This window comes from Megachile rotundata, chromosome 9 (genome assembly GCF_050947335.1).
Source record: "Megachile rotundata isolate GNS110a chromosome 9, iyMegRotu1, whole genome shotgun sequence".
In the NCBI taxonomy this organism is placed as follows: domain Eukaryota; kingdom Metazoa; phylum Arthropoda; class Insecta; order Hymenoptera; family Megachilidae; genus Megachile; species Megachile rotundata.
Genome location: NC_134991.1, coordinates 9,736,537 through 9,753,374, shown reverse-complemented (window position 1 = coordinate 9,753,374; position 16,838 = coordinate 9,736,537). Strand labels below are relative to the sequence as shown.

The 16,838-nt window shown below is 33.6% G+C and overlaps 1 protein-coding gene and 1 long non-coding RNA gene across 8 annotated transcripts in view; one reads left to right on the top strand and one right to left on the bottom strand.

Annotated features, from left to right (window-relative positions):
- Positions 1–2,296, bottom strand: part of LOC143265204 (uncharacterized) — a 263,855-nt gene extending 261,559 nt beyond the window's left edge. Inside the window, exon 1 of the long non-coding RNA XR_013039438.1 lies at positions 1,883–2,296. This is a non-coding gene — a long non-coding RNA (uncharacterized LOC143265204). The remainder of the gene's footprint in view (positions 1–1,882) is intronic.
- LOC100876556 (uncharacterized) overlaps positions 1–16,838 on the top strand; it is a 587,948-nt gene that overhangs the window by 470,316 nt on the left and 100,794 nt on the right. For all 7 annotated transcript variants that reach the window (XM_076535908.1, XM_012293083.2, XM_076535907.1 and 4 more), the window contains exons 4-5: positions 9,381–9,530; positions 10,855–10,998. In XM_076535908.1, coding sequence (XP_076392023.1) covers positions 9,381–9,530; positions 10,855–10,998 — 294 coding nt within the window. The remainder of the gene's footprint in view (positions 1–9,380; positions 9,531–10,854; positions 10,999–16,838) is intronic.

Genomic DNA, 16,838 nt, shown 5'->3' with positions numbered 1-16,838 from the left:
CCCTGCCAATCACAATAAATTCGAATCATGATCTTCCAAAATAAAAATCCTACACGAGTACCCCAAATATAAAATAACACCTAAAATTGAAAAATTGAAACGCGACCTCGTTCTTTTTTCATAACTGCAAGCAGTAACATCGAACTGTTCCAAACTGACGGTGTTCAAATACTAATGCGGTCTGTTGTGTCCACAGATATCCGTTAAATTCTACTACTGTTTCAAATTTAAACGCCGAACGATAGTGTTTACACGGGTATCGCTTTCAAATTAAATCGCATGGCCATCGAATCGATTCGGTGTCCGTAGTCGAGCCTCATCAATTACTAAACAACTGTACGGCCTACGCGTTGAAACAACGCTGAAACATCGTCCAGCGGATTACGAAGAAAAATGAATTAGCGAAATGATGCACGTTCAACTAATGACACGATGCCGCAATAAGTGGCACGTGTGTCGCCGAATAGATTTGCGGCCGACACGTGAGGTGTCGGCTGGTTTTGGCAGACAACGTGACACGTGTAATGTGTATTTGTCTCGTTAATTCATTGCGTTTGAATTACCATGCTCTCCCTGGGTCTCCTCTTGTTTCCCTTTGTCGTGATTTCTCGCGGATTGATTAATGACCTTTTTAAACCATGCTATTGGTTCCTCTATGTGCTTTGTCATTCGTATAACGTTCGTGTTAATTTATGAACGGAGTTATTCATTTATTTGCATAGTTTTATTAGGGATATCTTGCCGAAGTATGGATAGTCAAATTTTAAATGACATTTCTTTTTCACGAAGCGTTTATTATATTTTTTATGGAGGGCTGGAAATAGTAAAATATGAAAACGTTTAAGAGTTATAGTGAATTATAGTTAATAATTATAATTATAGTTAATAGTTATAGTTAAAGAGTTATAATTGCGGACAATGAATAGAAACATCAATCGTTTAAAAGTGAAACTTGTATGCGTGGTTTTATAGGAATGTAATTGTATTTCTAATGTAGGTACCTCTATCTCTGTCATACTAGTTACTACTGCTAGTTACTGCTACTAGTTACTAGTTACTACTACTTCATTAACGATATTCCTATATATATATCTTTCTCGATATTATTATATGTAACACTTTATATATTTTATAAGCAATTCAATATTGAATTAATTCAGTTAATTTCATACCAATATTCAATCGATTTCAAGATAGATATTTTATTACAAATGAAAGTCTGGATAGCTTTGAAAATTTTAATCCGTTTTTTATCATTTTACGATGTAAAATGACTCTTTTTCATTATTTTCTTTGCAAACGTCGGGTAGAATAAAATACAGTGGTATCACAGTACGTCATTAAAACAGCAATTTATAATTTATAAATACTTTCGTAAAATATTTTACAACTGGAATTCGCCAGTTATTTTATTTAAAATTGTGGAATGTTTCACAAATTATGGACTTGTTCAATATTGTAATGTAATATCTGTAAATTTCACACGGAATATTTCGGAAAGTATATCTGTATTTAAAAAATGCATTTCCGTTCAAATGACACGGTGATTAATAATCACTGATCATACTGAAATTTCAAAATTGTTTCTGCATATTCTTGCATAAAATTTATACCCAAATGTCCCTTCAACTTCTATTATTAAATTCTAATATGTTCTCTTCAAGTTCTAATATAGCTTCTACAAATTCTAATACAAGACTTATGTCAAAAAATACTCTCTTCAGTTTTTTATATAAAATTCATATCCAAAATAACACATTCTCTATAATAAATAAATTGGGTTTTTTTAAAAGCACTTTTGGGATTGACAATTTATAAATAACCACGAACAGCGGTTGTAAAGTGCATTACTCTTTATTTATTTAGAAATAAAATCATTTACCTGGTCGTATAAATGGAGAGCATAAAAAGTAGTTTTACTTTTCGCTGCTGTTCCTTACTTTCACAAATTTAATTTTCTACCAGAAGTTCAGATCATTGAAAATACGTTGATATATTTACTCGACATATTGTGTGATAAGTAGTTATAAAACTTGCGAAATAAACAGTCGAAAAGGTTAACACGAAATAGAGGTTATTCACTTCAGAATATCGGATACATAGACACGTTCATTTCAGAACAACATATACAGTCGTTCAGTTTGGAGCATCATTAAAAATAAGTAGAAAGCACTTGTTATATAATTATTCAAGCTACCACTTATAAATATTAACACTTCAAATGATTCAAGTTTCCTCCATCGTTTAATCGTCACCAACAATTGCCAACGCAACTGCGTCGTATACCATATATGGAACACAAGGAGAAATGTACGTAGCTCGATCGAAGTTTACGTTGAAAAAGTTTCGAACGAGCTCCATTGTCGTTTCGAGTGATCGAACATGCTCGGTGTTCAGATAATTACCTTTGTATCTACGCCTTTGTGCCCTTTTTTCTAGACTTTTTGGCCAATTAATGCTTCAGACTGCACTTTCGTCCAAAGGAATGCTCGATATGAAAGTTTGCGGCGACTGTTCTGTCTTTCTGTGAAATTTCATGAAGCATTGGTACCACTTGTCTTTGATACACTGAACTATACGCTCCATTGGTTCATTTCACAATCATCCATAGATCTTTTTGAGTTTGTGGTATTATTTCAAAGTTATTTCTTTGAAAGTCTTGAACTTCAAATTTTATGAATTTACGTACCAGAGATTGTATGTATTTGTACAGTAGGTATGATCGAATAATAATTTTTTTAACTGCATTTGGAAATATTGAGGTTAAAATAACATACTCTATTTTTTAATTTAAATATCCTCGAATTTATATATTTGTAAATTCGTAAAATTCAAAATTACTGACAATCTTTAACTTATAGAGATATCTAAACTACATACAACAATGTAACAGATTATAGATATAAATTCGAAAATGAACTTTGTACGAATTATTTGTCATAAATTCGTACATAATTTCTTTTATTAACACATATAAATTCATACACAAAAAATGTTTATTTTTGACTTAACAAATCAAAAAAGGACCTCGAGAAAGCCCATTTATATTACTTATTTTGCAATCTTTATATGGCCTCATTCCAAATGTAGGTTATTTATTAAGCAAAAATGCGAGATAGGTGAAAAATGCGCATAAAACGTACATTACGAAAATCATACGCGTTCCGCAAAATACGCATAATAGAAAGTATATTTTTATAACTGTTATTTAAAAAAAAGGTTTCAGTTTAAAGAACCAGATTGCTTTTTATTTTCTGTAGAAATATGAACTAGCATAAACATCATCTGCATGAATAATTAACCATTATAGTGAACTTAAGAAATTTATTAACGTCTCTATATGCAAGTTTTGTTGTGCTTTTAATTAAAATTTGTTTAATTAAAACGCTCTATATGCAAATTGTATACAATAGCTACCCAACAGTCCGTCAACTCTGATTCACGTAATTACAGAGCAAATTATAATGCAGCGAGTTAATTATCGTTCGTAGTCAATACGTATAAAAGTAGAACAAATTTTTTCCACGTTATTCACCTCTGCGTTTATTAATTTTCTCGTTATTTTCGAGCGAAAAGAAATTTATTTTCGTACCTCAGTACCTTTTTCTTCAAACTTTGAAGAAGCCTCACTGGTGAAAAAGTTACAGAGATAACATAAATCGGTGACACGATAAAATAGCACATAACACTTTGTCGAGGACGTAAGTGCACCCGAGAAGTCTCAGTGAACGTGGGGCTAGCGTGTTGAAAAGCCGCCGTAAGGGTGGCAATTTCGCGAAGAAACTACCCTAAGTAAGCAGTGATGATACCAATGAAGTTAGAGTGGCGTTTTGCTGCATCGAGTAAGTTCATTCGAGCAAGCTCAACTTCGTCTCTTCGTTAATCGAATTATTCTTGCATTAAGAGGAAGCTGTTTTCTTGCTTTCAAGAAAAAAATCGGGATAATGTAATACTAGGTAGCTATATCTTTAAAGAACTAGATTCCTATGTATGTCGATTGCTATTTAGTTAACTAGATATCTGAATTATCTAGATTCTCAGTTAGATCCTCAAATATGTAAATTGTTGGATAGCTAGATTTATACATATGTATATCGCCAGATTTTTCGATCTCTAGTTACCTAGATCACTTGGTAAATTTAATTTGATTAGATTCCTAGATAACTTGATCCCTATATACTTAGATCTTCAATACCTTGATCTCTAAATATTTAGATCTTTAATACCTTGATTCCTAAATGCCTACATCCTCAATACCTAGATTCCCAAATACCTGGACTTAGATACCTGGATTTTCAAATACCTACATTCACATATATCTAGGTTCTCAAATACCTAGACCCCCAAATACCTAAACTCAGATGTCTAGATTTTGAAATACCTATATCCCCACATATTTAGATTCCCAAATACCTAAACCTCTAAATATCTGGACCTTCAGATACCTAAACCCTCAAATATCTAGATCTGCAGATACCTAGATTCCCAGATACTTAGATCCTTAAGCACATAGATTGCCAGATACCTAGACTTTCTGATACTTAAATCTTCAGATACCAAAATACTTAAATACACCACATTTGTAAATTCCAAAGTATTCAGATCTTCAGTTAATTATATTTTCAGATTTCCATACCTACTATTCTAAATCCCTATTTCACATATTTAAGTTCTCAAATGACTTTATTAGTGAAACACTAGATAACTAGATTTGTAAATTCCTAGATATCTAGATTATCAAGTTGTTAACCAGAATAGCCAAATACCCATTTTAGGTATCTACAAAGTTCCTAAATCAGACCCCAGATTGTAATGTTCCCAAATCCACATTTTCATGTACCTCCACATTTGCAAATTTCCAAGTGTCCCATTAGTGTTGATGATCAATACGAGGTGCGATCATTAAGTTCCGGGACTGGTCCCGTATATGCAGATAAAGTCACGTGTTTCAAATTTGGCTACCATCCCCTTCAAAGTAGTCCCCTTGTGCAGCTATGCACCGATCCCAGAGCCTCTGCCATTTTTGGAAAGCTTCCTAGAAGTCTTCTTGTTGAAGCGTGTCAAGCACCTGCTGCGATTCGCGTTGAATCTCGTCCACCGTGTCAAATCGGCGACCCTTGAGCTTTAATTTCATTTTGGGAAACAAAAAGAAATAACAGGGCTCCAAATCTGATGAATACGGAGGGTGAGGAAGGACGACAATTTTCCATGTTTCTTTTTTTTTTATGTCCCTCTGTTCCAATTTGGAGTCCATCGTGATTTCGCAAAGGAGAGCGTACGTATGCTACCATAAACTTGTATAACACAGGATTCAATGAAGATATCGCTTCCAAACTTCGTGTCATATGTCTCGAAGATTATTATTCTTATGTTCTGCGAGCGCATGTCAATCGTGTCATTCGTTTGGCCACAGCAGACACAATCTCGGAACTTAATGATCGCACCTCGTAGATCAATAAATCGTGTTAAATAGATACATTGCACTGCACTATAGTAGATACATTGCCATGTCTCTAGATTCTCAAACACATGGATTAATACACTTTTACAATGTGTATTGTAATAAACATTATCAACTTCCTAGACTTTCTTTAATAAATAATTGCCTCCTAATTATCTTGTTGCAATATTTTAATCTAAATTTACTTTTGCATTAACACGACACGATTATGCTAAATGGTGAGTGAAAATTATGAAATTTCAGAACATATAAATATCGAGAGAATGCCTCGTTAATTATATTTGCATAAATGATTTGACGATCTGCATATACGTTCGAAATTGATGAACTTTAGCAAGAATTATTATGCAAGTACTATAGCAACATACTAACGTATCTGAAACACGCAACGACGTTTAATATGTATAACGCATAGTTCCATGAAATTTTGCATGCAGAAAAGCGTAGCACAGTTTGAACACCGAAGATAATCATTTTATTTATGATCCAGTCGCACAGTTTATCGAAATCCGTACCAAATATCAGCTTCCTATCCCCAGGTTATAGCTGCAATTTATCCTCTTTATTGCGCGTTGTTATTAGATTTATCTGAACAGCTTATAATATCATATTGTAATCATTCATTACGGAAACTCCTCTGTTCGAATTTAAAGCATTCGCTACAATAATCCTGCATATCAACTGATTTTATATAGAGAAAGTCTAGAATTTTTATTTGGAAAAGCTGCAACTTTTATCTGGAATTTTTGTTTACATCAAAATGTAAAATTTGTAAAATTTGTGTACAATTTGTATTTAAAAAATTTCAAGTTTTTCTCAAGAAGTTTTATTCGGAAAAATTACAAATTATTATTTAGAATTTTCATTCAAAAGATTGCAATTTTTATTCAAAATTTTTATTGAGAAAATCTAGAATTTTTATCTAGACATTTTATTTAGAAAAACTAAAATGTGTAACTTGAAGTTTTATTTAGAATACCTAGAACTTTTATTTAGGACTTTTATTTGAACAATCTAGAATTTTTATCTAGGATTTTTATTTGAACAGTTTGGAATTTTTATCGAGAATTTTACTTTGAAGTATCTACATTTTTTGTCGAGAATTTTATTTTGGAATATCTACATATTTTATTCGAACAATCCAGAATTGTTACTTTAAATTTTTCTAGAATTATTATCTAGAATTGTTACTTCAAATTTTTCATTTTATAAATGTTCAGCAAGTTCTAACAAAGTTATGAATCAAATAAATTCGTTGCACATTCGCACAAAAAAGAGTGTCATAAAACAGCGTAAAATCTGATTTGTTACGGAAATAAAAATGCAGAAATAACAAAAAGAAAGCATGAAATTTTCTGTATCCTTAAATATAATTTAACAAAGCAGTAATTGAACCTCTGATGTTTAATTTTGCTAACACAGTTTTGGAGTCGATTTTCAATTAACGCGCTGATTGCCCGCCATTTTGTACGTAGAACGATGTATTGTTCAATCAGTTATTCTCATCAAATTTCAAGCTTGAAACTGATACATCCATCGCGTTATTTCGACACTCTAATATCATAAAATTGTGTTAAATCCTTTCTGTTCTAATATTTATTTATTACTCTTCATATTTTATCATAATTAATATTCCATCAGTTTTCCTGGGTTATGCAGGATTTCTAACTTTGCGCTAATTTTCATCTATAATGGCATCGGAATACTCGCAACGGACAGAATTTCGATTATCCGGGCATTAATCATCCATAAATTGATTCTCCGACGATGCATTGTCATCAACGAGAAATTCTTGCCTCTAAGACAGAGAAACTGTCGCGTGTTTACGTTGAACGATTTTGATGTCTCTATATTCGGAAGCTTTGTACTGATAACACGTAGGAGTAGCCTAGTTAGAATACATTCCATCTGACTGGGTACATTATTACCAGAACTATCTGTTTCCAAGTTTACTCTAATAATCGATATTCTCAGATATTAGGTTGACATTAGCTTCTTGTCAAAATTCTGTGTTCAACATTCAGTTTAATGGGTTATATATTTACTGTTGTGGATTTGTCAATTATATCAATTGTTTTATATTTGTCTTAGACTCTGTAGGGATTCTAGCAAATTAGAATAAAATGAGAAATAAATGGAATGAATGAGAAAATGGAGAAGGAGAATATAGTAAATCTTAGTGTATATAAAATCTGTGAATTTAAAATTAATTAGCACAATGTTGAATAGTTGAAACATTTACATATCATGTCGTATCATAACATTTACATATATCACATATAATCATAAAACTGATCGTGACAATTGATACGTCGATCCTGGAACAAGCCATCAAATACCTAAATATTCATTTGATACAATATTAGTTTTAAAATCTGCGGAATAAACAATATTATTCATCAAATTTGGAGTCTCGTGATAACTGATGCGTTCATTCTGTCACAATTACTGGTAAAATAATTCGGTTCAATCGCATTAACTCTTGTACATTCTGCACTGCGCGTGTACAGTATTGTAATTCACCAAAAATGAACGATAAATATATCTTTTGATAAAACTGTCTCAAATTATTTGTGACTTTTCAAAAAATACAAAAATTTCACTATACTATCAATTACAATTTCAGATACATAAATGTCATGTTATTTACAATTCCAATTTAAAATACTAATTTCATTCTACTTGATTTAATTTTAGTTCAATTTATTTTTAATTTAATTCCCTTTCATTTAAAATAAATGACTCAAATAGATTACCAAGAAGATTAATAATCGAAAATATTAGGGGTACCGAAAAGTAATCAAAATTTCTTCGATGACTTCAAAGTTTTTCAATGAAAAATTGAAGGACTTTTTTAGAAAGGAAATCGAACAATTGTCTTTACGCTAACAAAAAGCGTTAGAAAATAATGGAAATTATTTTGTTGGTTAGCATTTAAGATTTCTTTAATAAATAAATGTTTTTCGAAAACAAACGAAATTTTTATTACTTTTCGGTATCCCTAATAGATCATTATAACCGATTTCAAAAATTCATGCGTACCGACAAATGAATCGAATATTAATTATTTCTAAAATTGAGATAATCAATATTATTCATCAAATATCGATCTCCATTCCTGAATGTGTCCGAGAAATTCGCGTTTGGCTGTAATTCGCGCAGGAATTCAATGGAATATATGAATGGTTCATCGACCCCTGGCAAGAACAGGTGAAAATTCAAGGAATTCCTCGACCGTGGTATCGCAGATCGCGAAGAGACGATTGCGGCAGCAAAAACGTGTTATAGGCAGCTGAAGAAGATGTCTGATCTGATTAGATTCGTTGAAATTCTCGCATACCGAGAACTGTGAACGAGACAACGGAGATTTTACCGAGATGCACGGCTTCTCGTAAAAACCGTCCCGGTTTATTTCGCTGTTTGTCTCTTCGTCGGATACGTAGTCTCGTTTCGAAGCGATGCGTGCCATGTACGGAATGTCTCTTGTACAGCGAGCGTCCTTTAAGGACAGTCGTTACATGTCTTTAACTCTTCGTAATTTAATTGAACCATTTATTTTGAATGTGACCTATTTGTCAATTTGTTAATGAACTCGGTGTTCAAACAAACAGGAGTCTTTTACGTAACATTTTCGTAACATAAATTCTTTTTATAAATAATAATTACATAATAAGAAATGATGAGACAATTATACATCTATGTACAATTGTATACATAGAATGTGAGTAATGGATCACCATGTATGTTGTTAATATTTCAGTGTTTTTAACATTTTAGTATTTTCAAAATTTTAATATTGAATCATTTCCAGATTGAAAATTGAGAAATATTTCAATATTAAAAATTGAACAGGACCATTATATTCACTCGTGAAAACAAAAGAAAATTTGATTTATTCAGAAATTTTTGTTTGTTACAGATGAATTCAGAAGCAAAGTTGCTTGCGAGAATGATGTCATCAATCTTGCTTGTCATCCCGGACAGAGGGTTGCCATTTTCAGTGCATCATTTGGTAGAACAGAATACGAATCTCTTCAGTGTCCCCAGCCGCATGACGTGAAGGAAGAAAGTGAGTATATAACAATAACTAAGTCATAAAATAAGCTTCTACATATATCAAACACTATGTGTTATCACAAAAAGTACTTAACCCACAATTAAAATTGATACTAGAATTAATGACCAGATACACAATAGGATTAGTGACCAAAGATTAGAATTAAAGATCAAAGGTAACCAATACATAACATTAATATACCTTAATAATATGCGTGATTTACGTAAAAATGTTTGAGAATTAAAAGATAATATCAAAATTGTATCAGAATTTGCTAGTATATTCAGAAATGCTTAAAATGTATGCAAAGACTTGAAGGGTGACATCCAGAATGCAAGATCTTAATAAACACAGTTAGAAAACTTAATGTTGCAATTACAAATTCTCTGTCTTATAATATCAAGTATATACCTTCTCGCTTCTGGTATCTCATGCCACATGAAAAGAGCGGATTACCTAACCTTCTCCTATTTACATACACGTTTCATAATAGGATTATCCTCACGCTCCACCAGACATTCTTAGTTATTATACGTATCCTCGAGTACGTTGCGAACCCGTTAACTTGGTAACGCTTTCAGTGAGCGGTATGAATTTGTAAACATCAAATGCGACAATGCATAACTATAACAGCAGAAACATCATGGTACTCTCAACGAAAACCCAGTCCAGAAATTCTAATTTTAATAAAACTTTGTTAGGAAGAGCATTCGACTAAGTATATTTTATCTGAAATTTAATTTGGAAATCATTTCATAAGATTTGCCTAATTTTGCATTATTTTTTCTGCAATTCGAAACATGACGAGTGTGATTTCATGACAAAATAATATTGAAAAATTGCGATAATAATAATTATTCTTTCTTCTAATAAGAAGTTAGATTATTTTATTTTAATATAGTAAAGTTTTTATAAACACAATTTTTGGATTAATTTTTACCGTGACACTATTTCCCTTTTGTGAATACTTTCCATTTTTAAACTTCCTCTTCTTTTTAACGCTGTATTTACGAACGATCAATACTCATACATTTAAAACCACAGAAGCTCAGCGCGGATGAAAAATACCTCGTCAAGTTGGTCAAAAAAGAGACAAAACAATGCTTTGTACTCGTACACGCGCGATGCAGAATTGTCAAATATGGCATTATTACTCATGGACTGATGAAGTTGACGTTTCCATTAAGCCAGATAAAACGGTCACAGTCACGCTTTAATCCGTCATGCAATTTTTGATCTGACAAATGATTCGTGTTATCCCCCGCAAGTTAAAGGAAAAAATATGTTTGACGAAACGGTGGAATATTCTAAACTGATCGATTTCAATTGATTACAGCGTGCATGACACCACACGCGACGGAAACAGTGATGAATATGTGCCATGGGAAACGACGTTGCTCTGTGGTGGCAAACAGTTCGACATTTGGTGAACCTTGCAGCCCGGAAAGCAGAACTTATTTGAAAGTCGTCTACACCTGCGGTGAGTTTCAGTTTAATCAATATTTATTTTAATGGTTTTAATAAAAGACGTAAGTTAAAGAGGTGTTCTAATATGAGAACTTGAGATATTCCTATTTGAATGAGATATGAATCTCATATGAGTGGAAAAGTTTCATGCAATATACACTGCAAGTTATGAAAATATTCTAAGCTGTAAATACTTTCACCCAAAGTAAAATGTGTCCATCGTTCAAAAATATGTTACATCACATAAATTCACCTTGGCACAAAATTGATAATTATTATACATAAACTACTACTACTTTCATAGTACTTTCATGTTACTTCATATTACTTTCTGATATTATTCTACATTAAATACAAATATCGTTCAACAGTTGCAATCACAAAAATAAATATCGCTTGAAATCAAACCGATTCACGATCAACTGAATGGACGAAATAACTTTTCTATGCAGGGGATTGCGAATCGCACTAAAACTAATGACTACTGAATCAAAAATCTTTGATCTACCTTGCCAGTTATTGTTTTCAGCGTACGAAATCGATAGACGAAAGTAATAACGCATTCCGTTGGCAATCACCACGGATATTTGGATCGCATTTGAACATTTTTCGCGAGTGATCAATGGAGCGAAGCGTTTGTTTTCGCGAAACGCTCGGCATTCTCTGATCTCTGATGAAATCGTTTGCCAGCAACCGTTTCTCGCTACGGTATAAATCACTGCGTATTTTTAATACATATAAGTGAAAACAGTTTAATTTCTTTCTTGTTGATAAACGATATTTACAAACAGTTTCACGTAAAAAATTATTTTATATGTCATGATAGGAACACGTATCATTTTTACTGATTTGACCCTTCAGCTGCGGATCTCTTTGGAAAAAACATTACTTTTTTGTGGGACTATATTTTTAAGTAGGTATATAGTTTGCTTTTTAAAATATTAGGAAACGTCATAAATTTCTTAATCCTCAAATTGACCATTCCCCAAATTCCCAAATTTCCATATCCAGAAATACTCAAATTTCCAAATTTTTAATTCCCCAAACCTCCAAGTTTCTATATACAGAAATCCCCAATTCTACAAATTTTCAATTTTCCGAATTCCCAAATTCCCAAAATCTCAAATTCCCAAATTTTCAAGTTCCCATATCCAGAAATCCCCAAATCTCCAATTCTTCAATTCCTCAAATCCCCAAATCCCCCAATCCCCCAATTCCCAAATCCCCAAATCCCCAAATCCCCAAATCCCCAAATTTCTAAATTCCCAACCCTTCAAATATCCGAATTCCCCAAATCCCATATTCCACTACCCCCAATTCCCAAATCCCCAAATCCCCAAATTTCTAAATTCCCAACCCTTCAAATATCCGAATTCCCCAAATCCCATATTCCACTACCCCCAATTCCCAAATCCCCAAATCCCCAAATTTCCAATTTCCCAACCCTTCAAATATCCGAATTCCCCAAATCCCATATTCCACTACCCCCAATTTCCAAACTCCTACACATCCCCAAAAACTTTCTTTCACCCCGATTTTTCCTCAGCCCTCACTATATCGCCTAACCCGAATAACGGCGTTCGTAGACAAACCCGACTCGTTGTTTGTTTCGTGATCAAATATCGACGTAGGAAATAATCTCACCAGATACGTGAGGGTAGAGACACCATCTCAATTTGTGGTTAGTCGGACTAACGAGCAAACAACAAAGCGATCTCCATGGACTCGGAAGTTCGCGTTAATGCCGCCGATTGACCCAAAAAGCTTCGCTGCCGATTGACGCGAACCGTGCCTCACGAGAAGTCCCGTTGATAGCTTTTCACTCCGGATAGCTCGTTTCTGTACTTAATGGCTAGTCAGTTCGGACGAAAGGACCGGCTTAATAGCCATTGTTTGAAGCGGTGGCAAGTGAATAATGATCGGTCGTATTCCGTTATGCCGATGCTAACTGAAGGTTACCGATCGAGTTTCTGGATTTTCCTTTCGGCAGAGTGAAATGGCTTCTTTGCATTTCGATTTTACGCTCGTATTGGACCTCTCGATGAATTTCATCAATCTTTTCGGGCCAACGAAGTTTCCGTTTATTCGGTATAACTTTCGAACCCTTTAATTTCTGCAGCTCTCAATATTCAAGTACTTCAAAGTTTTGAATTCCTGATCGTTCATACTTTGAAATTTTCTGGATTCTCAAACGTGCAAAAGTCTTCAGGTTCTCAAATACCTAATTTTTCAGACTCTGAAACATAATTTCTAAGTTCCTAATTTCTAAACATTAAAATATTTTAAAGTTCTTGAAATCCTAAATCTTACAATCCCTAAACTTGTTCTCCAAGTTTCAATTTACAGTAACATTGCAAATTCAAAGTATTTGAAAAAAAAAATGCAAAAAATGAATTGCTATCATGATATTTAAAAAATTTCAATAATATCATTAATTACAAAATTTGAGATTCATTTATGTCTACGAAAACAAGAAAATTTTGTAATCTTATTCTACCATGTCGGCAGCAGAATTCAACGAGCATTTTAATCGTGTTTTTATTAGCCTTTTAAATTCCTATTTTGAACCAGCCTGTATCGCGTCTTATATTTACATAAAATAAACATATACGCGGTTGAAACTACCGTTATAGCCAATACGTACTAAAAACAACCCCATACGTAGCCGCCGGTGAAGAAAAGAAACTGTATACAAAGGGTAGCGAGAATGGTGGATCGAGGGGCAATTTCGTAATCTTGGTTACTGCGAAGCGTGAAATTTTCAGAAACAGCTCGCTATCCAACCATGGGCCACTAACGATCTCCGAGTTGTATCCTGCACGGTCTAGCCGATGCATTTCCGGGAAAAATTCCGGAATAATGATACTACTCGGCCTTTAACGACCGGCAACCCCCGTTCAACCAAAAAGAACGTGCGCAGGGCATTGAGCGTACACTCGAACGCAAATCTCCTTAATATCTTTCTAAATCGCCACATTTCTTTCGCTTTAAATCCATAGATTTCCATAGTCTTAGATCGGCTAACCTCTAAGATCTCGTATCTTTAGATCTTCGAATAGCTCTGTTCATGGATTCGTAAATATATAAAGGGTATAATATTGTCTGGTTATATTCTTAAAGGGGTCGAAAGTGCCTTTAGATCAAATTAATCAATGAACATATCAGTTTAGTATATTAGTTAATAGACTGTTCAAAGGAAATCATTTTTTCTAAGTATTAAGGTATCTCTACTTGAAGGGTAGGTAAAGAAACGCAATTTATAGTTTAAGTTTTATATCTTTTGTTAAAATTTTGAGAAAAATCAGGGATATTCTACTTTATGACGTACGTGTTTGTACATTTTTACAGAATTTTTAAAGGCGAAGTGAATTTTTAGAAAACTCTGAAAATGACAAAATATTTTGTTTAATAGAAATTGTCAAGGGACCACGTTTATGTTTTACAGTAGATGTGCTTTGTCAGGATTATTAATATGTAATTTTTTCTGTAGATATGCATAGTAGCTGTTCTGTGTAGATTTTCAAATCTTAGAGTCTTCAAGACCTTAGATCCTGAAATTCCTATCCTATATTTGTTGATTCTCAAAGTGCATAGTCTGCAAGTTTCTAGATCTTTAAACTTCTATATTCCAATATTTATGGACTTTATATCTGAAAGTTTCATAATTCTTAGCTTCTCACACTTGTGGACCTTCAAATCTTAGAGTCTCCAAGACTTTGGATCTTCGAACTTCTATATTCTAATATTTATAGACTTCAAATACCAAAGTCTCAAAATTCTTGGATTCTCACATTTGTATATCTTCAAATTTTAGAATCTCTAACTCTGGATCTTCAAACACCTATATTCAATTATTTATAACTCTCTCAAATGTCAGACTCCCCAAATCGCGAATCTTTAAATTCCTATATTTTCGTAGATTCTTAAATCTCAGCGTCTCCAAGTCCCTAGTTCTTCAAACTTCTGAATTCCAATATCGGTAAATTTCTTAATCCCCAAGTCCTCAAATCGCTAATTTTCAAATTCGTATATTCCGATATCTCTTGACTCCCAAAACCCAAAGTCACAAATCTCTAGTTCTGCAAACTCCTGAATTCCAATATCCGAAAATCCCCAAATCGCTAATTTCCAAATTCCTATATTCCCATATCTCTCAAACCCCAAATCCCAGCGTCACTAAGTCCCTAGTTCTTCAAACTCTGAAATTCGAATATTAGTAAACCTCCCAATCTCAAAACCCCCAAATCGCCAATTTCCAAATTTCTATATTCCCATATCTCTTGACCCCCAAATCTCTAGTTCTGCAAACTCCTGAATTCCAATATCCGAAAATCCCCAAATCGCTAATTTCCAAATTCCTATATTCCCATATCTCTCAAACCCCAAATCCCAGCGTCACCAAGTCCCTAGTTCTTCAAACTCTGGAATTCGAATATTGGTAAACCTCCCAATCTCAAAGTCCCCCAAATTCCTATATTCCCATACCTTTCGACCCCCAAATCCCAAACTCTCCAAGTCCCCAGGTCTTCAATCTCCTAAATTCCAATATCCGTAAACCCCGCAATCCCAAAGTCCCCAAATCCCTAATTTCCAAATTCCTATATTCCCCATTCCTCTCAACCTCCAAAGTCTCCAAATTCCTTCGTTCTCAAATTCCCATCCCATCCGCAAATATTGAGGTCCCACCAAATCCCTAAAAATGAAGTAATGTAAGGCATCTTCCTTCTCGGTTACATTATTCGTGCGCCAACCAGATTTACTCTTCGCCGCACAATGCAGTGTAACAAGGAAAGCTTCGTCCACATGCAACGTGAACTTATTCTCATTGTGTCGGCGACGGGGGAAATCGAGACACAGATACCAACACACCCTCTTACCGATCCACTTTTCTTTCTTTACTTCGTTTCCAAACTGGGTTGAGTCCAGATTCACCCGCGGACACTTTTAATGGCATTCGCCGCAACATTGTCGCGAACTAACGACCGGTTGCTTGTAGAGCATAAACTTGTCGGCGAGTTTATGGCAACCAGATGGGATCGGCCGCGAAACGAGGAAAAGCGATCGTTAGGCCGTTTCCTGCTTTTTCGTCGTTCCATGGAATGCAAAATTGGCATGCGAAACGCGCGGTACAGGGAGCTCGTTAATTGGCGAAGAATAGAATGCAATCGGAAAGGATACCTGTGCACAATCGAGTGCATTTACCTTTGGACAGAGAAATATATCTGAACTTTTTTGAATTCTTTTATTTTATGAATTCTGGGGTTCGGGTTAAGGGTTTGAATATTCGAGTTAGTGGATTTTTAAGATTAAAATCTTCAAGTTTGCAAAGTTAATTTTGGGGTTGGTAAATACAAATTTCTAAACTTGCAAAGTCTAAGTTCTTAAATTCTCAGTTTTTTTATCTTATGATCGAACTTTGAAATCACCAAATCTAGAAATTCTACAATTTCTGAATTTCCGAATTCCTATGCTTTATGAAACAAACTATGGTTTCTAAACTCTCAGTTATTTAAACTTATCAATTTTCAAACGTAATGCAGAATTTTCGTAATTAGAACTTGCCAATTTTAGAATACACCAATTCCTACATTTTCAAATATTTAATTACTACATGTAAGTTTGAAATCATTCAAATTTCCAAATTTCGTAAAGTTCCCAAATTCTCGAACTATCAAATTCTAATTCCCAAAATTTCCTAAATCAAGTCGAACAATTTAACTCTTCAAAGTTTCAATTACGTCATCAATTTCCATAACAAATCTGATTAAATTTCAGTCTTAATAAAATGCTAAATAGAATCCAACTCAAAAATATGCAACTTAAAAGTCAAAATAATTGAGAATCAATATAAAT